We start from the raw sequence: 24,234 nt of genomic DNA on the forward strand, positions 1-24,234 counted from the left end.
GCCTGCAGCAGCCATCTTCCCACCTCCCACCACGCTCCTCTGGCTCCCCAGGCAGCCAGGGCAGCGCCAGGCTCCTGCTGATGAATGCTCTGGTACCTGTTCAGTCACAGGCAAGTGCTGCAGTCTGCGGGCTCTGTGCTTGCCAGGCCTCCCCCAGCTCCTGCACATGCCCACCTGCGGGATGGGTGCTCTGCCTGGGGAGGGCCTGATGCACTGGGGAGTGGGTGGATGTATGGAATCCATAAGAGGTGGCTTCAGGAGCACCCTTGGCTGTGGAGGTGCTTTGCCACATAGTGTTCTCCCCTTTCCCTGTGGGATGAATGGTGGCAGCTTGCAGTGCTTTCCCTATCAAGCAGGTGTGATGTAGCTGCAGGGCTTCACACACCGATGACAGCCACGTTCCCACCACTCCCATCACCACTTCTCCCCAAAGATGCAATAAACCAGTGGAGGTCTGTGTGGAATCATCACAGACACTACACTGCAAGTTGAGAATCCCCATACCCTCCTCCCTCTGTGGTCTTTGATATTTTCCATCACCTGTACTGTGTTAATGTATTTGCTGTGTGGATTAAATGCATTTGGATGCTGTGGACTTGCCTGGAATGTGGTTTGCCAAGCTCTTGTGTTGTAATGGGATGTAGAATGTTGCTTTCTTTTGCTGCAGACTCACGGTAGAGATTTGCATCTGCCAGATTGGATTTGCACAAATGGTGCAGAATAAACAAACAGTGAAGCTTCCTCATGTCTGAGGGAGCAAAGCCTGCACCATGCTCAGATTTCAGAAAATAAAAAAATAACCTAGAGGTGATCTCACCTTTCTGTCCTTAAAAAAATCTTGGGACTACAGTAGAGCTAGTCAGTCAGGAGACAGGTGAACATGGGGTCTGTTGGAGCCTGCCATGAGAACAAAACACAAATTCAAGTGGGAATAGTTCCCTGTTGGAAATCATGCAAGCTGATTCATCAAATAAATAGCAATGGCACAGGAATTTCCTATTCAGTTTCTTTTTCTGTCTCCCTAAAGAGTCAGTTCCTACAGTAAGAAATGCAGAGAAAACTAGGGCTGAAGCCACATGTATGTACTCATGCAATCATCAAAGGAACCCAGTGCTGATTGTACTCAGAGTTCCTCTCTACCCCTGCCCAAAACACAAAAAATGACAGGCTTGGCCTTTCACTTCTTGAATAACTCCACTTTTAAATCTGACTCCTAAAACACAGGGCTGGGGTGGGCTGTTGTATATAACTGCATCTTGTCTGAAAAGGTATGACAAGAGCCCTGGGGGAATTTTGCTGGAATTAGGAATGGAAATATATAACTGCCTGTGAGTCAAAGATTGTTGAGGGTTATGTGTAAGCATCATTCTCTCTTGCTAAGCAAATTCCAGTTGTGGGCTTACTAGTGTTTGAAGTTTCAGCTCAAGAGACAGACTATGTGCCCACCTCCAGGGCAAGCTCTGAGGAGCAGGGAGATGGAGCAGTAGCTCTGTAAGGCACTGGGTTTCCTGTCTGCTCACTGCCAGAGGTCACTGCTCAGAGCAGGTACAGACTGTGGACCTTGTCAGGGGTGGTAAAAGTTTTGGGTTGAGCATGGCTGCATCTCAAAGTTGGGTACTGAGGGACTTTTGTCTTTGCACACACTTGGAATCGGTTCTGGGAAAGCTTTATCAGCAACCACAGTGTGTTTTAGGAAGAGAAAGTCCACTCTTTAATTATTCCAAGCTGAAAACTGCCAGGGAAATACAGGTTTGTCTTTTTTGTGCTTTGCATTGAGATCCTGTGCAGCACTTCAGCTCTTCATATGTGGCCACTTCGCAAGTCTCCCAAATTCTGCATGTTCTGTTTGGGACACCAAGGGTTGAATTTAACCAATGGAACTGGAAATGAGTTTTACCATAGACAATTATGGGAAATGCTAAATAACCTGGAGTGAAGGGGAGGGAAGCAGTCTTTCTTTGTCACAAATATAGCACTCGAACTGAAGATTTTGGCTTCCAGGCCCCTGTTGTAAAATGGGGTTTAGCTTGACACCACCCTTCCTCACCTCTAGTGATGATAATGAAATGTTGGTGTCCAAATTAGTAGGCTGTTGCAGTGATGGACACCAAAGTAATGCTCTGGAGTAAATGAATAATTCTGTATTCTGCACAGGGCTTGGCTGGTGTTCAGTAAATACATTCACTGTGTGGCCCGGACACTGTGCAATGAAGAGAAAACAGAAAGATGAGTGACTAGCTGCTCATTCAGCAATCAGTGTCTTCAGTGCATTGAATATATGGAACCCCAGGCAAAATAACTGGAGGTCATGCTATAACTCCAGTTCTGTAACTCATTTAGAGTAGGCATGAGTCAAGTTTGTACCAGCAATTCTAGTCCTAGCACATCCCAGTGCCAAGGACTGGATTTTACAAGCTGAACATTTTAAGTTGTGCTGTTCTGAGGGGGGTTTGTTTATGATTGAAGTTGATTTTACTACCTATGTTGTGTGTACATGGTGTGACAGATTAATCTATTTATGGACTGATGCAGAGAAATAGTACAGATGAATGTTTGAGGAAATTAACTGCAGGTGTAAACAACCATATCCTGAATGAAGCCTGGTTGGACTCTTCTTTAGAGGTGTTTTCCTCAAAACTCACAAGAATGATCTGCCAGTTAACTGGAGAGGCAGGAGGGATCTGTAGTGTTCCAGTGGCTTTTGGAGATGACGGTTGTTTCTTGCAGTTCCTGCAAGACAAAGGTGGATTCAAGATTACCGTGTGATTTTCCCAAAATATGCTATTGTAAAGAGGTTTGTTTTTAAAAGATAAGTCAGCATGATCTGAGGAATTTTTTTTTCTAACTACAAGAACTATAAACAAATCTCTAAGTTATGAGGCAATAGTTGAGTCCATCACTAGATAATGTGTGGTCAGTTTGACCCTACTGCCTTAATTTAGGAGGTAATTTTCAAACCACTATAAAGAAGGGCTTTGTGCTGTCTTAAAGGGATATGGGCACTCTCTAAGAAACGGGCATACTCACAAAGACAGTTCTTTTGGCTCAGTTTTTGTTTGGTTGTTTCACTTTTGCTATCTGTGGTGCAGTAAATTAAAACAAAAACAAGTCTGGGCTTGGCATGTCTTTGTAAATAAACTGCTGTGTGTAAACTGACAGTTCCTTTGCAACCAGGTTATTTATAATAAATCCCACCAGAGAGCTTGTTTTGCCCAGTATTAAAAGAACGCTTATGGTAACACCTCCCACCTCTGTCTGCACTGCAGCAGTTACACAAAGTTCTCACAATTTCAATTGTGTCCTTTTAAAATCTCGTTTTGTTGCCTGCTGGAATAGATGACTTCAATATGTGAACTACAGATTAATACTTTGCCTCTGCTTGTTTGCTCTGCGCAGCTCACCTTAACTGTATCCGTTCTGCTTCATTCCTCTCCTCCCACAGAACTGCTGGGGGAGCAGGAGGTTTCAGCTGCTCCGAGTTTCTCAGAGATCCGGTTTGTGGCGGCGGCTGGTTACAGCTGTTGCCTCCTGACAAAGGTAAAGAGCTTTGAAGGCTGCATTTGGTGAACTGGAGTCTCCATGCAGTGTCCTTTCCCCCTCCTGTTACAGATGATCTCTCACTGTCCTCCTGTGTATCCAGCTCTCGAGGCAGGAAACTGTCTCTGTGCAGCTGTGAGCACAGGGACAGTTCAGAGCAAAGAGGTTGTTGAGCATCTGCAAAAGCACCTGTAGGTCCTGAAAACACTGTCATGGCAATAATCTGATCATGGCTGGTGACAGTAGGGAAAAGGTATCAAACTTTTTAAAACTTGTTCTCCTTACTGGTACAATTTCACTCTGGCCCAAGCTAGCCTTCGACTACTCTCTGTTTTCTCTTTCTTTGGTCACCAGCTGGGAGTGAATGGGCAGATGGGCAAGTCTCTAATTACTCAGCACCTGTGTCCTACCCACTTGACCTAGTGAGAGGATATTCAGGTGAGCAGTTTCATTCCCCTGGATGTTTTTTATACCAAATTGCAACCCCACCTTTCATATGTGACTCAGAATGAAGCAGGGACTAGCTCCAGGGACTGAAGATGGCCTGTCTGCCTCAACTGAAAGGTTTGCTTTGTTGATGGTGACATCATTAACAGAGAGAACAGCAAAGTGGCCGAACTGTGGGCTATGCCATGACCAACGACCACAGCCCTTGGCAACCAGGAATTTTGAACAAGAAGGCTAATACAGAGAAATCTTCCCCCCATTTTCCTAAGGGCATACTATTGCTGTGATGAGGGAGAGAGGCCAATGCCTGGTTTTCCTAAGGACACAAGAAGGGGGGATACCCATCTAGCTCATGGATGTAGTGACAACATTGGGTGAATCAGAGTGTGCTGTACAGCTCCTGCATGCAGCAAAGTCGTGGTGACCCAGGGCATGGAATAGTCTGGGCAGCCATGACTGCACTTGCTTGACCTTTGTTCCAGAACCAAAACATGAAGTGTCTTCTGATTCAGTAGGGAGAAAAAAGGGACTACTTAACCCTTTCATTAGTACAGTTATTCAAGGAGCATTTGTTTATCCCAGCACTTGTTCCTCCATATCTGTGGGCTTGCCGGAGGGGCCAAGTTGTTGCTTTGCAACAGCTCTAGGAGTCAAGTCTCTATCAGACACATCCAGGTCTGGAAGAGAGTGTCCATCCACCACCTGTTTCTCTTGCTCAGGGCCAGGGCATCCTCAGCTGTACAGTCCCACAAAGACAGGGCAGCTGCCAAACGCCTTACTCGAACTGAGGAAACAGTGCTGTGAGCACAGGTTTGAGTCCATGCGGCCTCATTTCCTGTAGGAACAATATGGGGACCTGCAGCTTGAGCTATGAGGTCTGCAGTTCTGTGACATGATCTGCCACGGAGAAATTCATCTCGGTGTGAAGGGCCTTCACCCTCTGTGCTGTTGGAGCTTGGAGCGGTGATGTGCTTCAGTGTAAACCTTTCCTGGCTTGTAGAGGGTGCCCAGCACATGGAGGAGGCTCCATGCCCGCTCCTGCCCATGGAACAGCCCAGCCCTGGGCGATTGCTGAGCCAGTGGCGGCACCTGCCGGTATTTTGCAGAAAGTTCTGAGTATTGGTGATAGAAAGAAAGCAGCGGCGGTTCAGAGCAGGACACACACGACCTCGGGTACAGAATGCAGTGACGAGGGTTAACGAGCTTCTCCCTGCTTGCTGTGGGAAAATCCCTAATCACAAAAGAAAATCCCTCCAGGAAAGTACACAATATATCCAAAACTCCCTGTTTTCTAGGAAACTCCCTCTAGATATTTGGGCAGCATGAATCAATATAGCTGTGATAATTTGCACAAGATGAGCCCACGTTCAGAATGCACCTAAATGGTATTTATTTCCTGCACTGGAAGCAGTGGGATTTCTCTGGTTACACTGTGTTCTGGAATAATATTTCCCTCTAAATTTTACTGCCTCTTCATGTCAACTGAGGTTTAGGCCGTCGCCATGGTGTATTTCTGTCTTAAATAATTACTGCTTGTGGTAGTACTGCCAGGTGCCTTTAGCATTTCCAAATCAAAGAAAAAGAACAGCCTGGTCCTGAGAGCCCCATGGATGGATGGGACTAGGGGATGGGGGCATAGGTTAGCAGAGCACTAAGAGGTGGTGTGATAATGAAAATTTTTACTTTGTTTTCATAAATCCCTAGGATATTACCATCCAATTCAGTATTTGTGCCAGCTAGTTGATATTCAGTTTTGTTTCCCATAGAGGCAAGGTGAGGATTTTCTCCCTTTTTGTAGCTTCTTGTTCCACTAAGATATTCAGAAGACATTTACCAACCATATGTGACAGACCGCTATTCTGACAATTTAAGGTGTGGGCTTACAAAAGAAAAAGACCCTATTACTGCCATTATTGAGGGGAAAGTTCCTTGCTAGGTAGACCTCAGGTCATCCATGCTAAGCAGGAATGAGGAGAGGCATTGCAAATGAGAGTCATTAGTACTGCTTCTCCCAGAACTACTTGTTCTATCTCAAGATCTTGTATCTTTTATTGAGAGTTGCTTCCCTCCCACTAAATCCACAACATTCATAGCATTTGCCAAGAAAAAGTCATGCCCTGCTGTCCTGACCATTCCTGTACTCGTACACTGCAGCATGGCAGACATTATTAAGGGTTGCATAAAACTGTGAGTGAGGCACTCTGTGCAGCATCTGTGCTACAGGAAGATGAAGATCTCTTGCCTCACTGCGGGACTCTTCTCAGGAGGGGTGTAGCAAGATGCCAGTTCAGTAGCTGTCCCTCCTCCTTGTGCTAAATCTCCCAAGCCTCTCCTTTAGGTTTGCTGTGAACAAGCAAGATTTCCAGCCAGATGTCTGTCTGATTTACACCCATGTAAATCAGGGCTGACTCCGAGTCTCTCCTATCTTCAAGCTGTCCTGGTGTGTTACAGACCTGCTGTGCTGCACCTGTGCTGACAGCAGCATGTAGGGCAGGAGGGTGCAGACATCCCTGAGCCAGGAAAGTGTGGGCTAGTACAGCTCTCTGGTGCAAAGCTGCACATCATGGCTCAGCCTGCATTTGCTTGGAACTAGGCCCAAGCTAATAAACCCAACCAGATTGCTTCCAGACCCAAGTTGGCCCAGGAGGAGCCAGTGCAAATGTCACTATGCTGTGTTGCTTGCTCTGAGCTAGCTTAATTGTCTCTGTGGGCACAGGCCAGCACCTGCACCTGTAGGGCAGGCAGGGAACGATGCACATCCATAGACTGAAGGGTTGAATGCAGCTGAAACTGCATCACCAGAGTGATGCCTTGGCCAGGTTGTATCCACCTCCAACACATCTCCTGCTTCCCAGTCCCTGTCCTTGGCAAGGCTTTGCTCTCTCCTGCTGCTCTGCTGTGACATGCTGCAGCGGCTGTGGCTTTTGCACACAAGTTGTTTATAGGGCACTGCCAGCTGCTCAGTGGCGGGTTGGCTTGTGGCTGTGTAGTGCCGGGGCAGCCGCACGCCTGAGCAGATTGCCTGGGGACAGGCACAAGGATCCTCGACGACCGCGGGAAAAGCGAAAGGGTCCAGGCCCATGGCAGCGGGAGGGAAAATCGTGGACCTCTCGGGAGGCAAGCGGGCAACTGCAGTGACTCTCCCCACCGGGCCGGCACCAGGAAGGTGCGCACCCAGGGCACACCTCTTCCCAGTCTGACCTTGGCCCATTGACCCCCGCAAGCACGGGGTACCCGCTGTCCCCCTGCCGCGTTTCCCGACGCGCAGCCGGACCGGGCCCGCGGGCGTACCCCGCTGCCAAACCCCGAGGGGCGGCCCCGGCGGCACAGCCCTCCCCCTGCCCGCCCCGACTGGCCCCGCCGCCGCGCCAGGGTAGTGGCCCGGGCCGCCTGCGCTCTGGCAGCCGGCCCTGCGGCGGGGGAGTGGGGCTGAGCCCGTGCGCCCGGCGCGGCGGCGGCTGCCGGCGGTGCCGGCGGGCAGCGCGTCCCCCGGGCGGCCCCTCCCAGGTAGGAGCGCGGGGGCGCGGCTGTCACCGCGCCCGGCCGGGCTCTCCCCCCCGCCCCCCTCCCCCGGGGACCGGTGACTCGGGGGCCGCGGCGAGCCCGGCGGCGGCGAACCCGCTTTGCCGCCGCGTCCGTGGTTGCCGGGGCGGCCGCTGTTCGGATGCCTCAGCTGAAAGGCACCGGCCGCCAAACAACCCGCCCGTGTGCCGGCTCCCCTCCCCGCCCCTCCCGGCCGCTCTCGCCTTCCCGGGAGCGGCTACGAGCAGCCCGGCAGTGTTGCCTAGGGAGGGAGCGAAGCCGACGCGCGGCATCGGCCACCCCGTCCCTCACGGACGAGCCGCCGCCGGGGTTCGAGCGCGCCCCGGGTCTTCCCCCGTCCGGCCGGTGTGTGTGAGACAGCGGGCGGGGGCAGCGAGCTGAGGGCAGCGGGCTGAGGGCAGGGGGCTGAGGGCAGCGGGCTGAGGGCAGGGGACTGCGGACAGAGCACTGAGGGCAGCGGGCTGAGGTTTGCGGGCTGCGCCGCCGGACGCGCGGCCGTTACCGGCCGTTGGCGGCGCGGGGCTGAGGCGGGAGGCGGCGGGACGGAGGGCACAGGGCTGAGGCGGCGGGTCCGCGGCGGCCGCCCGCGCTGACAGCCCGTGTGCCGCTCGGTGCAGGAGAGCGGCGGGGGCCCTGGCAGCAGCAGCAGCAGGCGGACATGCACTGTGAGCTCGCCGCGGGTCAGAAAGGCAGTGCCCGCATCGAGGTGAGCGACAAATGCCACGGAGTGTCTCAGAAGGATCTGCCGCGGGTGACTCGTCCCGGCGCTGGTAAAACTCACTTGAATCCTCAGATGTCCTTTAAAGTATCTGTCAGTAACGGCAGTGACCACACGGAGCCTCAGCAGAGCCCCCCTGAAATGTCAGCACCTCTGCTAGATTTCATCCCCAAACGACCCAGCATATTTGAGAGGATTCCGATTCTGCCCAGGGCGCAGGAGCTGCGATGCACTAGAGGCTCGAAAGATTATTTCCAGCAGCAGAAACATCAAAGCGTGAAGGGTGAGTTTGCAAATGCATGAACTAAACACTGCCATCACCAAAAACCTATTCACCACACAAATAAAAATGTAACAAGCTTTTTTTTTCCCCCTCCCTTCTCCCTTTCTGGTCTTTAGTGTGTTTTCTAACTTGTTTATTTAACTTCAAGCTTTAAAACTTTTTTTCTGAGCACCTTGGAGGGGCAGGATAAACCAGACTGCTTTTCCAGTGTGAAGCTGAGTGTCTCTCAATAGAATTTAAAAAAATCTTGAGATCAGCATCTTCTTTAGTTGTCCTGAGTGGGTGCTGCTCATCATGTGGTCGTGTCTCAAAGGTGGTTGTTTTGGGCTTGGTGCTGAAGACTGGGCTGGTTTGTCCTGCACCAGAGAGTTCATGTGGGGTGTTTGTTTGTGAGCGTGCCTGACAATAAATGCCTGGTTCTTATTCAGCAGTTTCACCACGGTTGCTTGGATTTTATAGTTTGTATTTCAAATAGATGTTACAAATGCTGGATTCAGGCGGTGAATCCTCAGACTTGGGAAATCCTGGTGCCCAAAAGGTCAAATTCTGCTAGTTAACAAATCCCTGATTTTCAGCTCTCCAGCGTTAAAGAAGTGGCACTGAAATATGATTAGGAGTTGCCTACTAAAAATCTGTTAATTACATTTTTCACCTAGAACTGGTTAACTCAGCTGAAATTTGTTAATCAAAATTCAGTTTTAAAATGATCCCTCTAAGGTATCACTGGATGGGCTCAGAAGGAATTGGAGCATTTCTTCATGCTACAAAGTCGCTTGCAGAGACATATATACACCTAACGTTATTAAGACAATGTTTTCTCTAATGTTAAAAGGTAATTTTCTTTTTATCAGTCTATTCCCATTCTCTATTTTAGATATGTAAGTGCAGTTATCTTGTTGCTGCAAGACTGTTCTCACTGGGATTTTTTCCAGTTCTGTCCATTCTTCTGAAAATTAAAAGTAGGCTGCATGCCCTTGGACTAGTGACATTTTCTTTTGTGTGCTTGTTACCTAGGGTGATGGCACCTTTCATTGCCACAAAGTTATGTTAATGAACACCACGATCTGTGCTAGGTCTGTCCTACAGCCTCTAGGATGTGTTTGTTCATCACCACTGAATACAGAGTGGAGCAGCAGGTTATAAATTACCTTTTTTATTTTTTCTGTTTGTTAATGCTGCAATTCTTCTCTCCTGATTAAAAAAAAAAAAAAAGAGGTTGTTAATGTTTGGCAGGAATGAAATGAAGGTCTGTTACACAGACTCCTGTTTGGAGGGGGGAGAAGGAGGATTCATGTAGTATAAAAGGAGAGCTACATCTCTTGTGCCGTTGTGCTGCTTCAACTGCTGCCTGTGGAAGGGACTCAGGGGGTGTTCTAGTCCCTTTCGGTCCCGCGGGTGAGGTTGGTGCCACTTGACAGGGTTCATACTAGCTTAAAATCCTGCCCATGCATTGCCTTGTCCAGGCAGACTGTTGAAATACTTTAAAAATATTTTTTCCTTTGAGCTGTTTAGCCCTCTTTCCATGCATAACCCTCTTGCTGTTGCAGAGGGCAGGAGTGTAGGGAGGGAAAGAGGAAGAATTTAACTTTGCATTCACTTGGGACTTTTACAGTACATGTAGGTGGGCATGGGAGAAGGTTCCCAATTCATCTTTCCTGACTGATCAATTTCCCAATTTCACTACTGGGGAAAAAAAAAAAAAAAGTTTTTTACATTTTGTTGCTGTTTTTGTTTAGTATGTTTTCTGTCCAGGGTGTTACTTGTGGTTGCTTCAGTGTATGGGGGACTTGAGTCATGGGAGTAAGTAGGAGGTGTCCATGGGCAGGATAGGGCTCATCTAACTGAGCAGGAGGATTTGATGGATAATGTTGGATTTTTCCAAAGATGGCGACACTGAGTTTTTTGGGTGGCTTCCTGTTGTTTGTTTGTTGATTTTTTTTTTTGTTTGGATTTGTGTTTTTTCCCCCCAAGAAGACATTTTCAGGAGGAGTTAGGGAAAGTAAAATTTGAAGTAAAATTCTGAGTCTGACTTAAAATGTGTGGGATGTGCTGCTCCTTCTGACCTGGGCAGTGTCAGCAAGTGCTTTAATGCCCACTGGAGCATTTTGGAGTGCTCACTGTGCTCCAGCTCACAAATGAGAGTGTATCTAAAGCAGGCTGTGCTGCAGAGAGGAGAGCTGCTGCTCTTTCAAGGAGCAGTGCAAACCATCTCCCACCAGCCCTGGTTCTCTCAGGAAGATAAAGGACTGGGATAGCTGCATGTGGATGTGATATACCAAGATAAAGCTAAGATGTGGAAGTGAGGGAAATACTCAGATTTACCCAGTGAAAGGTTTTGGGAAGGAAACTGATGACAGCTTGATTTCAGACCATCGTGCCGTGCGTCTCCTGTTCTCCAGCCCCAGAGTGCCATGTACCCAGTAATTCCCTCTGCAGTCTGGGTTAGATTACAGAATGTGCCTCCTGGTTTTGGTTTATCCACAGTTGAAAGCTGCAAGTAGGGAGTGTAAAAGATGCTCTCTAACAAGAGCAAAACTGATTTTTATAGTTGCTTGTACAGTTTTTTTTTCCCTAAACAAGTCTTACTTTTAAATTTTTTTTCCAAACAGAATGAATCAAAATGATACACTGCTCTACTAATAAAAAGGGCAGCTTTGAAGTAATCACAATGGGAAGAAGTATCCTGCTGTTGCAATGTCTCTGTGGCGTTACTCTGCTGCTTCACAGTGTTTAAGTTATGATCCTGCAGAATGCTTCCATGCCTGAGCAAGTCTTTTGGACTTTCTGAGAGCCAAACAAAAACTTAGGGCTTGTGGTGAGGATTATTTCTGGGATTTGGATCATTTAGGTCTAAACTTTTCAGGATGGAGCTGTTGGTTGTTTGCTGAAAATAACACTGTTTTGGACTTCTGCTTCATATTTTGTTCTGTTTAGGAGCTGTTTAAAATAAATACCCAGTTTTCACCCAGCCAACCCCTTCTGATGTGGCTGTCTATGATAGACACCACACTTTTCTTGGTCATTGATTTCCCTGTGTGTAACAAGGCAGAGTATTTGCATACAGATACTGCTTTTTAGAGGCTTTTTAGAGGCATTTGACACAGAATAACAGTACCATAAGGTATCAAGTCCATTTTACAGTGTTTTCCTGGAATTCTGTGTGTTTGGTTCCATGTTGTTGAATTTCATACTACGGTATTACAGTTTTGAAAGTAACATGGCAAAATACTTATTGTCTACAGGGAAGAAGCTTTGGGGAGGCTTTAGTGGTGACAAAAGAGTAATCTATAAAGATGCCAAATACCTCAGTTTCTAAATGGCATTGATTATGGTTGTTACCAGGAAACACTTCTCCTTTTCATTCTTTTCCAGTTTTGTTCAGTGTACCTAATTCATGACTCAGTAGAAATGACGAGATTTATCCTGTTAGCTGTGCCACTGGGAAATCATCCAAATGGCCCGGACCTTTGCAGCAACCACTTCAGATATTAACTTACAGTGGGCAAAACAATAAGCTGGTCGAGTTGCAGTAGTTGGATGTTTCCTTGTTGAGAGTATGTTTTATTCAGACAAGGAGAAAATGGCTTGGATTTTTTTTTTTTGTTTGTTGTTAACTGTAGCTGCTTTCAGCAAACACACAACCAATGTATTGAAATGTATTAATTTCCTTCTACTCTTGAGAAGGAGGGGTAAATCTTGCCATTTAATCCCCCTGTGACTGTTTCCCTGGTTGTCGGGACTGTCCTTGTGAAAGTAACAGCTTATACTGTTGGGCTCTTAAGCAAAAGTGTATACTTTGGGTTTTATCAGGTGAATTGACTGGTCTTGGGCCTGATGTTGCCATTTTCTTTCTTACATCAGTTATCTGTGTTCACCTGAATTATCCCACTGGAGCAAGTGTGACTACCTAGAGCTGATAAATATGTTATGAACTGATAAGGAGGCAGGGACAGGTTCATTGGTATGGTGGTCTCTAAAACTCTCAGTTTTATATAGAGCTGCAGTAATAATTATTTCTTGTTTTTACTCTAGTTTCCTATCTGCATTTGAACTCTGCTACAAAAAGGAATTGAAAGGTTGGTCTGAACAGAATGTGTAGTTACAGAGCTATATTTTTATTTCATGGTCTTTTTTTTTTGCCTAATTTTGTTTTGTAAGGGGAGAAAGGAGAAGAAACTGCAAATTGGAGAATGTGTTCATAAATTCATTTGGAATAAATTGTGACTGTCCTCTCCTCCCTTAAATTGTCTATAATGCTTACTTGTCTTGAATAGGCAAATAACTTTCAGTTACTTGCAGCTGAAGGAAGTTCTTCTAATGATTTGTGTTGCAAAATCAGTCACTGACTTGAAGATGGGAATTTCATGGGTTTAATTTAGAAGAGGTTTAATTGTATCTAATCATTAAATCCATTGTAATTTAAGAATCGTTAGTGGAGAATATTTAGCAAATACAAACCAGGAAATCTAATGATCAGCCAATCATATAAAGGCATTCAGTACTTGTAAAAGCAAAAAAACCTCTTTTCTGCTTCATGACAAAAACCACAGCTACTGGAAAAACTGAAGAGAATAAATGTTGTATCTATTTTAATATTTTTTAGAATTCTATGGAATAACAGATGTCATATTATTCTCAACAAGAAAATAAGTCTAATAACTGGAAGAAAATTTTTTATTTGCTTTGAGTTTTGTTTGAAGGAATAGAAGTTAAAAATAAGAAATCACTTGTTCTGTCTTTAAAATGTTGCTGTAATGGAGTTTATTATATACTGGGCTAAATTGAGTGAGAAGAAAAATAGCCTTTTTTCTTTTATAGTAAGAAAAAAATTAAAGTCTACATTTTGCAAGCAGTTAAGTATGTACATAACTGTTCCTGAGAGCAGTCTCATCAGCTAAAAATTTTTGGACATAGACCATTCTAAATTATCATTTCAATATAACTGAATACGTTGTTTGTATCTTTAGAGTTCAACCCTGTATACATATAAACTATTAAGTTATTTATATGTATTAAGCGTATGCTGAGGATCTTTAGTATATTTGAGATTGTATTTTGGGAGGGCTACAAGATTCTTTTTAGGGAAACTGCTAAATTTAAAGTGAATGTCTTCTAGGAGACTGTACTGCTTCATTGCAGTAAAGTGGTTTAGTTTTTTGTTGAATAAGAAGGACAAAATTTTACCCTATTTATTAATATCAGTGGGAGTCTTGCCACTAACTTCAGCTGGGTCAGTATTTCAATCCTAGTATTACAGAAGTTCTTTTTCCTGTGTACAGGGAAAAGCTTGTAGAGCAAATAACAAGTTTGTATTAAATCCATCTGTAAGCTAGGAAGTGGAATAACGTATGGATTATGAGAGAAATCTGTAGTACTGTGAATATAATTTCCATGCTCAGTACTGTAATTACCATTATTTTAGAAATTCTGCTCTTTAGTGATTTTAGAACTGTTGAAGATGTTGATGGCAGCGTAATAGGGAAAATAGATGTAAACCACTCCATTTTGCACTCCAGATTTCTATCATTGTGTGTCAACAAGCTTGAACCAGGCGTGCAATCTAGTAATCATTTCACAGTTCCTGAAACGGCTTTTAATAGACTGGGTTTGTTTGCTCTTTTTTTTCCCTAGCCACCCAACACTGTTTCCCAGCACATTGCTGTAACTCAGAATACAGGGCTCCAAAGCAAGGGCAGTGCTCACTGGCTGTGGTACAGCACAATCTTGCCCCACAAATGTGCAAACAATAGCAAAAGTATGTGTTTGGGAATATGGCACAGCTGTTATCTTCTGCCGGGAGCAGGGAGCGTTACAGTGACATAGAACGACCAGTTAAAACCACTCCGGCCGTTTTATTGCCTGTAAATGGGGCGTGTAAAGAAAAGCAAGGGCCGGTCCCTCCATCAGATAACCATCGGTGCACACTAGCGGCACTACCTTTCTGCACAGGCTTTGAAGAATAGAGGCAAAGAGTTCCCCTTTTTCCTTGCCCTCCTATTACATTTCTGGCACCCTATATGTGAAATCTTGGTTGGAGCCTGAACTTTCTGTTCTGAGAATCTGTGCTTCACTGGTTACCTGGAACAAGGGCTTCTTTTTTTTATTATTATTACAGTCATTAGCTTGACTATATGAAATGATTGTTAATGAGTATTTGTAGATGGAGGACTGCTTGTAAAACAGATGAGACATTTCCAGAGCTGCAGTAGGGAATTGATCCAAATTCTGTATTTTACATTATTTTAAGGTTTTGAGCTTTACAAGGTTGATCTCAGTCAACTCGGAGTGCTTAAGATATTTTTATTTAAAGCAACTGTTTTGCTTTAATAATTATGTTTGACTTCTCCATCATTATGTTTGAATGTATATGTGATTATCTTACTGAACGGATTGGTAAGGAGCACTGCGATTGAATTTACAGCACCAAATTTATTCTAAGGGTTAAATGAATGTAAAACATCATAAACTACACTTAATTCTGGCATTTACATGGGTGATAAGAGGGCTTTGTGAGAGCTATAGAGTTGTTAGTTGTTTTACAATGAGGAGAAAGCAAATTCATTCTTACATGTTGTATGCATATTAGCCAGAGGGAAAAATGACACTGAGGCGACATCATCAAATACAGTAAAAAACTAACTTTTTAATACAGATGTCCATTGTTGTTTTAAGTGCTTAGGGGGTTGGTGGTTTGGTTTATTTTGGAACTTGCTGAACTATATGAAGTGTGTCTCCAGGGGCCTGGTATTTTAATACCTTGTAGAAGGTTGTATAACAGCAGATGATGTATTTTGCCTGCCTTCCAGTGCTGTAAATAAATTACATGTGCTGGCTTGGGAGAACGTATGTGAGGTGTAAATCAAAGACTAATATAAGGGGAAAAATACCAATTAGTGATGTCTTGCTACAGGTTAGAGTTTCTTTTCTCATTTATATATAATCAAGAGGTATAAGAGCAGTAAAATGGATAAAAATGTTAACATGAGGCTCTTCCTTAGAAGGGGTAGAAGGTCTAGGATTATTTAAAACAAGTGCTGTGATTCAATGCTTTTTCACAATTTGCTATGGTTAAGTCACTTAAATACTGAAGTCAAGAATCCCCTAGGCAAAGAAAGATAATATAATTTTAAGTGTATTGTTAAAATTGAAATTTGATAGCTTCCACTCTCTAATCCTATCTAAGTCTTGGTTGTATTAAAAGGAAGATAGATACATGTGGCAGTTTTGGAGCATAATCTTTCTTTTGAGTTTAAAGGATGATAAATGTGCTTCAGACAAGCAACACAGCAGTTTATTGGTATGAATGTTTTGCTAAATACTGCATGCTTAACGCAATCCCCATTCCTTTATAATAAGTTTAAATATTAATTCTTTGGAATGCATTCCAAAGAATTAATATTTAATTATTTAGATTTCTTCTATCTAAAGCTAGATAGAAATGCTGTGCAGTTTCAGATATCTAGGAGTGGGCTTGTGAAACAGGATATTTAACTGGGAGAGATGAGTAGCACATTTCAGAGTTATTAGGGCAGAACAACAATGCAAGAGGATGACTTAAAAAGTTACAAAATTGTTTTCTGTGCATGAGGCTTAAATACCTTAGAGTTATTTATTTGAACCACAAGAGCAGATTTCCTATCTATGTAGGTTCTAGATTGCAATTTTTATTATTATTTTGTTTAACTTCTTAGCTGCCTGGCCCTCTCTAAAGCAGCTGGCTTTGATTTAACCTGAATCCTTCACAGAGAGAGAGTGCTCAGTCACAATGACTGTGAGTTGTGCTCTTGGATGGAACATCTCTGTAGTGACTGAAGAGAGAAGGCTAAATAGGTCAGGAACTTCAGAAGGACTCACTTCACTCTATGTCAGCGCTTAGTGTTCCTTATGTAAGTCCTGCCTACCTCCCAACCCCCATCTGTGCTGGACAGAGCAGAGAGAGTTAAAGTGGGAACAGATAAAAGAGGAAATTTCTTGTTTATTACCCAGTACTTTCTGGGAAAATCCCAGAAAGGATTTAACATAAGGTTTCATAACTCTTGCTTTGCCCTGCTGTTCCTGCTGAAATTGCAGGGAGGGACTTCAGGAGGAGGCCAGTATTGAGTATTTTTGAAAACTCCTCCATGCTCCTTTAAGACACAGAAGATCCAAGTGTTAAATACTCTCCTGGAGAAAAGCAAGCACTTGTAGACCAGTAGCTCAGGTGCCAAGGTCAGTTAGCACAGCACGTTCAGCTTCAATTTTTCTTGTGTTCAAGATCATGTATGGGTGTAAAGCTGGTGTGATCAGCCATTCTATGTGAAACAGGCAAAAGTGGTGAAGGATTGTGCCAGCAGCCAGCATGGCTAAGTATATAAATATTTTGGATGAACAGAACAAGGGTGCTTGAACTCTGTTCTAGGCTGTATTGTTTTTATAATTTTGGGGCAATGATATGTACTGCTCATGATATTTCTACAGTGAGAGCGTAGCAGAGTATGGTGTAGAGAAGGACAAGCCAGTTTAGGAACCAGAAACAGAGCAGTTGTTTGGGTAAACTCTCAGGGCCAGCTTAATTTTCTGTGCTCAGAGACAGAGTTTGTTAGTTCAGGTGCAGAGTTGGGATGATGTGGCTGTGCTCTGTTTGAGATCTGATCTGGTGGTGGTGCAGGACGTGGCATTGCAGCTTGTGGCTGTATCAGCCCCGGGTGGCACATGCTGGAGTGTGGCTGCAGCCCCTCTGCACAGCGTGTGCGTGGACTGGGTTTCTCTCCTGGCTATGTGAATGTCCTGGTGTTTGGCCTTGTTGATGAGTCTCTGAGCATGAGTGGTGAAAAGTGCAAAATCCATCTTTGTTATCTTGGGGAGAATAACATTTTTGAAGCAGCATTTTAGTTGGACTTGTTTTTGCTTGGCATTTGGATTGTACTGCCAGTTGCAGAATTGTTGCAGAGGAACAAAATCTCTCATTTATTTTAGTGCTTGATGTGCTGAGGTGAGGGAAAGGAGGCTACATTAAGGAAACTGTGTTGGGCACAGCCCAGAATAAAGTATTTGCTGGGAGGGAAATTTCTGCCCCCCACCCCCAGTTTTCTGGGTTGCTCTTGCTTCCCGACAGATGGCAAAGTCTCACAGGGTGCATTGTTCTGGAGGCAGAATCACCTGATGGACTGTGTTCCCTGGGCTTTTGAGGTGCAGGTGGTTACTAAGGTTCCCAAGGTCCTCATCACTCTGGCAGAACAGATTTTGCATGCAGCTGAGACTGTCTCCAGGATTTGAACAGGAAAAAGTAACACTAAATTCCTTCTTTCTCGATATCTGATTGTTGTAATGTTCAGTTTCCTTGAAGTTATCAGAGCTGGTTTATGTTCAACTGAAACTGAACTGGCCTGATCCCACTGTCCCTAACTCTGGTGCAAATCTGAAGTGATGTCATTTTAAATCTAAAAGTGGATAAAAAGGAGGGAGACTTGAGCTCTGGAGGGCTTGTGCATAAAAAATTGTCCTCCAAGTATGGACTCAGTTCACTTGGCAAAAGAAAAAGACATCTCACGCTTTTAATCTTAACAGTTTGCTTCTTATATTTCCTCTTGCCAACTTACCACAAATCGGCTTTTATTCCTTTTCTTTGAGATCTTGAGTTATCCAAGGTTTGCTGACTTGTTATAGTTTTGTGGGGATAAGCTACAAACAGTGTGTGGATGGTTCTCCTTGCAGAACAAAGATCCCCATGCATTTCAGCATCTCCCTGATTTGGATAGATATGACGGAATTTAAGGGGATATTTACTCCTAGAGCCCACTTGCTCTTTCCCTGCTCTTGAGTCTTAGTGACCTTTCCTTTCTAATCTCTTGGCCTCCTTATTGAGCCACTGTGCTGTTAATTTATTTTTAAATGTATATCTAAAGGGTTGTAACTTACTTGATTTGTGGGCTAAATGAGTGGAAGCATGGCAACTGGTGTAAATAGCTTTTGGTCTGCTGAAAGTGTAAATACTGAAAATCTGTCAGGGTGATTTGGCTGGCTTTTATTGGAATCATTATTCATATAAGATCTCCTTTCTCTTATACTGCATCCTTCAGAAGCTATCAGGCAGAGATTGCTGGCATAAGTACTCAAACTGCTTTGTCAAAATGCACTTTTATACCTGTTTGCCAGTTCCATAGATACTTTTACAAGTGGATATGTTCTTCAAGATTAGTCATAGAAGGCTAATATAAAGGGACCAAAACTTAGAAGATGAGAGCAAACCACTGGGATAATTAATCATCAGCAGTGTTTTGAGCTGAAATGTATGATAGCATTGGGCTAAAAGTGCAGCTTATTTGACAAGTTGGAACGAAAACACTGGTGTGTTGCAGCCTCAGCGGTACCCATCTTGAGTTTCTCAAAATGAGACTAACCTGCTTGGGGAGCTTCCTTTGCTAAGGGCTAGTGTTAATGCCAGCAAAAGATTTTTTTGTTAGCTGCTGGAGAAGTTTCTGGAAAACTTGAAAATTAAGAACAGTAAATATCAGAGGTGATAAAGAAGTTTTATGCATTGGGCAGATGTTTCGGCAGCAAGCAGTCACTCTGAAGAGACGGGGTAGTTTTGGATCCTAGATAATAAGACTTGAGAGAAAACTTGGTGAAAAATTGCCTCATAGCCAGCTAGAATTTAGATACAAATGAATTATGACACTCACTTGTATTCAATCTGGGAGATTAAATACAGGTTCCAGTGTGAAGGCTGCTGATTGCAGCATTTGCTGGTTTGATGAGCAGCCCTGATTCAGAATATGTTATATATGGGAAGGAGCTTCTACACAGAGTGATTTGCAGATCAGAGTTACAGTTAATGTGTATGGTGCCCACACATCTGTCAGAGGCACTGGTCTTGTTCTGCTGCTCCAGAAGGAAATCTCCTTTCTGAGCTGAGTGTGGCTGTAAGTTTTCTCTGTTGGTAACTAAATATTTTGTAAAATGAACCTGATCTGCAACATCTTCTGTGTCTTCTAGGTTGGTTTATTCTTCCACAGGGATTATGTGGGCTTGAAAGAGACCTTCTATGACTATATCAATTTTCTGACACATGGTGCCCAAGGATGGCATAAGTTGTTTATCACTGGAGTTTTTAAAGAGGCTGGATGGAAATCCTACTGTGGAATGCAATTCTTTGGGCCCAGCTGTCTTTCCTGTGACATTTTTAATTCCCACACTCAACCGCTTAGGCACTAGAGAGTTAGAAGAGGTCTCTCAAGCTGTAATAGTCCAGGCTTCTATCCTCTTTGACTTGCTGAACAAAGTTCAAATCCCTCCTTGTCTAACATTGGTGTTTCTGGCCACTCATTTGTTTGTCAAGAAAACACTGAGAGGGCATACAATAAAAACCAGGCTGAGTGAAGGCTCGAAGAACACCAGTTGGGAGAACCAGTGGTGGGACAACTGGGCATGGAAAATGATTGATTTTATGTGCAAAGCAGTTGTGAAATGTTCTGTGGCATTCTGGGGACATGCCATTGCTAACAAATGATTGTCTGTTGGGGATAGAAAATGCCAGCCATTGTTCTGAAGAAGGAAATAGCCTTATTGATACTGAATTAGGCTCACATTGAATTATTATTCATTTGCAGTGCATCCTGTTTTCCAAATACGAAAATTAACTGAAGGCCTGCAGCGCTATTAACCTTCAGTTGTTGGTTGTATCTAACATCCTTATGGTCCAGGTGGAGTTTAGACTGTTTATATCTGGGGATGGATTGTGGCAGAAATTGGCATTAACGGAGCAGCTGAAGAAAGCTGTTCTTTTTAAAAGTTCATCAAATTAGTTCTTATTTTATATGAGAGTGAAGCTGGCAGAGGTAAATGTGTTGGTAGATAAGATTTAACTTCTGGTATGCATTTTGAATTGTCAGATTCAATGATGATGGCAGAAAAATAGTGGTATAGAAAACAATGTTGTTGCCTTTTGAAAGGAATAGAAACTGGTTTCTATAGTAATTGAGATGCACACCAGATATAAATATTTTGTGCAGTGACAGTGTTTTGTATACAGCTCTGAAAGTTTGGGTTTTGTTCCCAGTGTTATTGAATAGTTTCTCCTGAAATCCTAACAGACTATAGAATGCCACTACCAGTAAAGTTTACTCATTCAGTTTAAGGGAAGATTTTTCTTTAATAAAAATCAGGAAGTGACTGGCATTTGACATGGATTTCTTGAGCAGTCATTAGGAACAGGACAACAGGTATTTTGTTGTGTCATACATATGAGGCAGTACCTTGGCATGGAGGATATAAACTGTTTTTATAGGTGAGAGGCTGTATGTTCTGGAAAGCAGTGATACTGAAAAGGATTGGCATGTCACATCCATATGAGAAAATAACACTTCTAATAGGGTATGAGGTGATACGATACATTATTAAAAAGCTTAGGGAAGAGATGTAATTCTGTAAATTATCACTCTGGTTGCAGGAAGATAAGGTAATGCTCAGACTTTCTTAAATGGCTTTGAAAAATCAGAGGATTTGGAGAAGAACTGGAAGATGCTGACCCATGTGTTGTACCCATGGACTAATGGAAGATTACAGGGAATCTGGTCTGTTCCAGAGATGCAATGGAGGAGTAAATAAGTGATACTTAAGGGTTCTTTTTAGTGCAGAATGGTATCTCATGGCTAGAAACTGAGAAGGATAAAACAAGAAGGAAGATGGGTTTTTGTCTGCAAGGGTAATCGAACCTGGCACAGTTTAGTCAAGGATAAATCTTCTGGTATTGGGTGCGAGTAAATGTTCCTATGGAAGAAATTATTAATATCAACCACAGACAATTGCATTCAGTGGCAGAATCACTAGATGGACAAGCTGGACCATGCCAAGGGCTTCCACTTGCAATCTGTAAAAGACTGGCTGCCAGGCCATCTCCTTCTTCCAGAGCTGGTGCTGCAGTTCCTTCATGTGCCTTCTGCATTGCAGTCCATGGGCCTGGCATCCAGATGAGGCCAAAGTTGTGCCCTCATTCTGGGTTTGTGACAAAGAGTGAGGGACAGACAGGGAAGGAGGAGCATTGCCACAACCACAGTCACACAGTTTGGACAGTAGTTGTGGCAAGGGAATCACTAGCAACTAATGTTTTCTCCAAACCCACCCTTTCTTTTCTCTTGTTATGTCTCTCCCTTCAGCAGACAGCACCGCTCCTCCTGGACTAGACAAGTCTGTTCAGAGATGTGTGGAACCTGCTGTCTGCCAGGGCCTGGGCTGAGACCAACTAAAAAGAAGTGCTGGGTTTAAAACCTGGACACCTGGAGAAAGGATAACGGTTGTGATAGTATCTTGCTAGGCACTGACGATTTTCTACATTAATGTCCTCCCTTTACTTGTTTTTTGAAATGAAAACAAAGGTTCAGCCTCCTTCCTAGCCCAGCAATAGTGACATACTAACACAGTTATTACAGCAAACATTTTGGCCCTCTCTGGTCATGATGTTTTCTTTCTGTGGGGAGACTGAAATACTAACTCACAAATAATGTCTTTAGAAGTCATATTAGTCACACATTTTTAAGACATTCCAAAATCATACCAACCTCCTTCTGAGCTTGTCTGTTGCTACCAATGATTCAAAGTTTTGAAAACTCTCCTTTAGTTTTGATTTACATTTTGGTCTTGGGCACTTGTTATTTCTGGCAAATGCCAGCTCAGTTTCATTAAAGAAAAATCTGTTTCACAGCCACGCAGCTCAGATCTGCTGCGCTTCTAATAATTGATGGCTGGTTTCCTTATTTCCTGCATTGTAGAAAAATAAGGACCTTGTTAGATCCAAACAAGCCTGCATAAAGTCACAGTGTGAAACATCAGGTTGGGGGTGAGCAGAGCAGCTGTGGGCAGGTTTTACAACTTTGGGCTACAGTTGATGGAGGCAGCCAAGGGAAACTGAGAGATACCCATGTGACTAAAATTCAGCTGAGTTCTTTGGCTCCCTGGCCTGAGATTTATATTTGTGACACCTTCCCCTCTGTCAGTCCCTGGGCCAGACACAAGTCTGTCTGTCTGTGTACCTAGGACTCTGCACACCCTGTGGAGTGGCCGCTGTGCCTGTTCCTTGCTGTGCCACCACGGGACGTGTCTATTCCCAGTGTTGGCTGTCATGCTCCTACAGCCCACAACAGTGTGAGTGTGTGCCCTGGGAGAAAGCAGCTGCCATGTGGTGGAGATGAAAAATAAGAGCAAACACTTTCTGAATTTCTGCAAGTGGGCAAATTAATTTCAATCTGAACTGTCATCACAAGGGCCTTTTTTTCCTTCCCCTTTGCTTTGGGTGGTATCTTTGATTTATATTTCTGAATGAGGCAAGTGATCGTCTTTTGGTGCTAAATTCAGTTTCTTTATAGATTTCCAGTTGCAGAACCCTGTCAGTTTTTTTGGTTAATGTGGTAGCTTTTTTTGGATTTACTTGGGGTTTTTGTTTTATATTTTAAGAACCAGGGAAATTAAATGGTGTCTCTGTTAATTGAAAGCAATCTATTAGTTTTAAGGAGCAGATAATGTCTCTCAGGTATTCTTCTACAATGCAATACCTGTCAGATGCTTCCTTGGCACTCTATAAGCTGTAAGTAGAGCCAGGATCCAGACTGAGAAATTAATGGAATTAAATGGCTCCTAGGAAGCCAAGCACCTGAACAATGTCATAAAAGGTGATGTTTAATTTTTTATTTCCATGCATTTATCAGGTCCAGCCTGTTTTCTTTGAAAACAGGATAGTTACTTTCAGGAAGGACAAATGTGTGATGACTCTCCTAGACACTTTTGAAGGACTTGCCCCTCAAAGGAGGTGAAGAAGAATTTGTAGGAATTGTAGAACTGTTAGAAAATCAAGACTTGCAGTTTGCTTTATTAAAGGCATGATGCTGAGAGGTATTCAAGCACCTAACTCTCATTGACATCTGTGGAAATTCAGTGCCTAAACAGTTCTCTGGATCTGGTGCTTGATCTTCTGGCATTGACTGTTACACAGTTCTTGCTTTCTGTGGGTCTCCTTTTAAGGCATCTTCTGTGAGTGGTGCTATAGTTTTAATTTTGAATTCTTCCTGTCGTGAGTTCCAGCACATGATGCAGACAGCTGCCTAGAAAGCTGTGCCATGTGATAGATAATCTATTGTTCCACCAAGGAGTTGAGGCCTACTAGACAAGCAGTGGGGTGGGAGAGTGAGTCAGACAAAATACATAGCACTTTTATTAATTGTTGCTGAGGGAGGATGGGGCCAACCTTCAGGCACTGTGACTTTGTTGAGAGGGGAACTAGAGTGACATACTCGTTTGAGTGAAAATCCAGGGAAAAGTGGGAGATTTTTGTTGGCATTTCCTCCACTCAGCACTGATCTTATCATGCCGGTTTAGTAGCAGACCTCTTTTGGTTCCTTGCCAGGTGATACCATTGGAGTCTGTCTGAGATGTGCAAGATAAAAGATCTCAGGGAATTACAAGTATTATGACTTTCCTATCAAACTCTTCTAATGTGTAGACTCCTAGAGTCTTCTGACCCAGAAAACTGCCTTTCTTTTAAAAATCCTGTTACTGAAGAAAAAGGAAACACAAGAGCTGGGAAGTGGGACTTGATGTTTATAAGGGCCCTGAGAGCAGCCGTAATTAGAGTAGGTTTTTGGAAGAGACTTGTTCCTTTGCCAGCAAAGGGCCTTGGTGTTCAGCCAGGTTAGATGTAGCCTGAGAGTAAGCACTTGGGAATTGCCTACCATACACT

The 24,234-nt window shown here is 43.9% G+C and overlaps 1 protein-coding gene across 4 annotated transcripts in view; it reads left to right on the forward strand.

The window, feature by feature from the left end:
• Positions 1-7,327: 7,327 nt before the first annotated feature.
• The window catches only part of GLIS1 (GLIS family zinc finger 1), a 180,850-nt gene continuing 163,943 nt past the window's right edge, over positions 7,328-24,234 (forward strand). For 2 of the 4 annotated variants that reach the window (XM_072932616.1, XM_030278747.4), the window contains exons 1-2: positions 7,328-7,491; positions 8,145-8,528. In XM_072932616.1, the coding sequence (XP_072788717.1) occupies positions 8,186-8,528 (343 nt within the window). In that variant the 5' untranslated portion in view covers positions 7,328-7,491; positions 8,145-8,185. The other 2 variants (XM_032749852.3, XM_072932617.1) reach the window with 2 other exon arrangements.

Source organism: Taeniopygia guttata, chromosome 8 (genome assembly GCF_048771995.1).
Source record: "Taeniopygia guttata chromosome 8, bTaeGut7.mat, whole genome shotgun sequence".
Lineage (NCBI taxonomy): Eukaryota > Metazoa > Chordata > Aves > Passeriformes > Estrildidae > Taeniopygia > Taeniopygia guttata.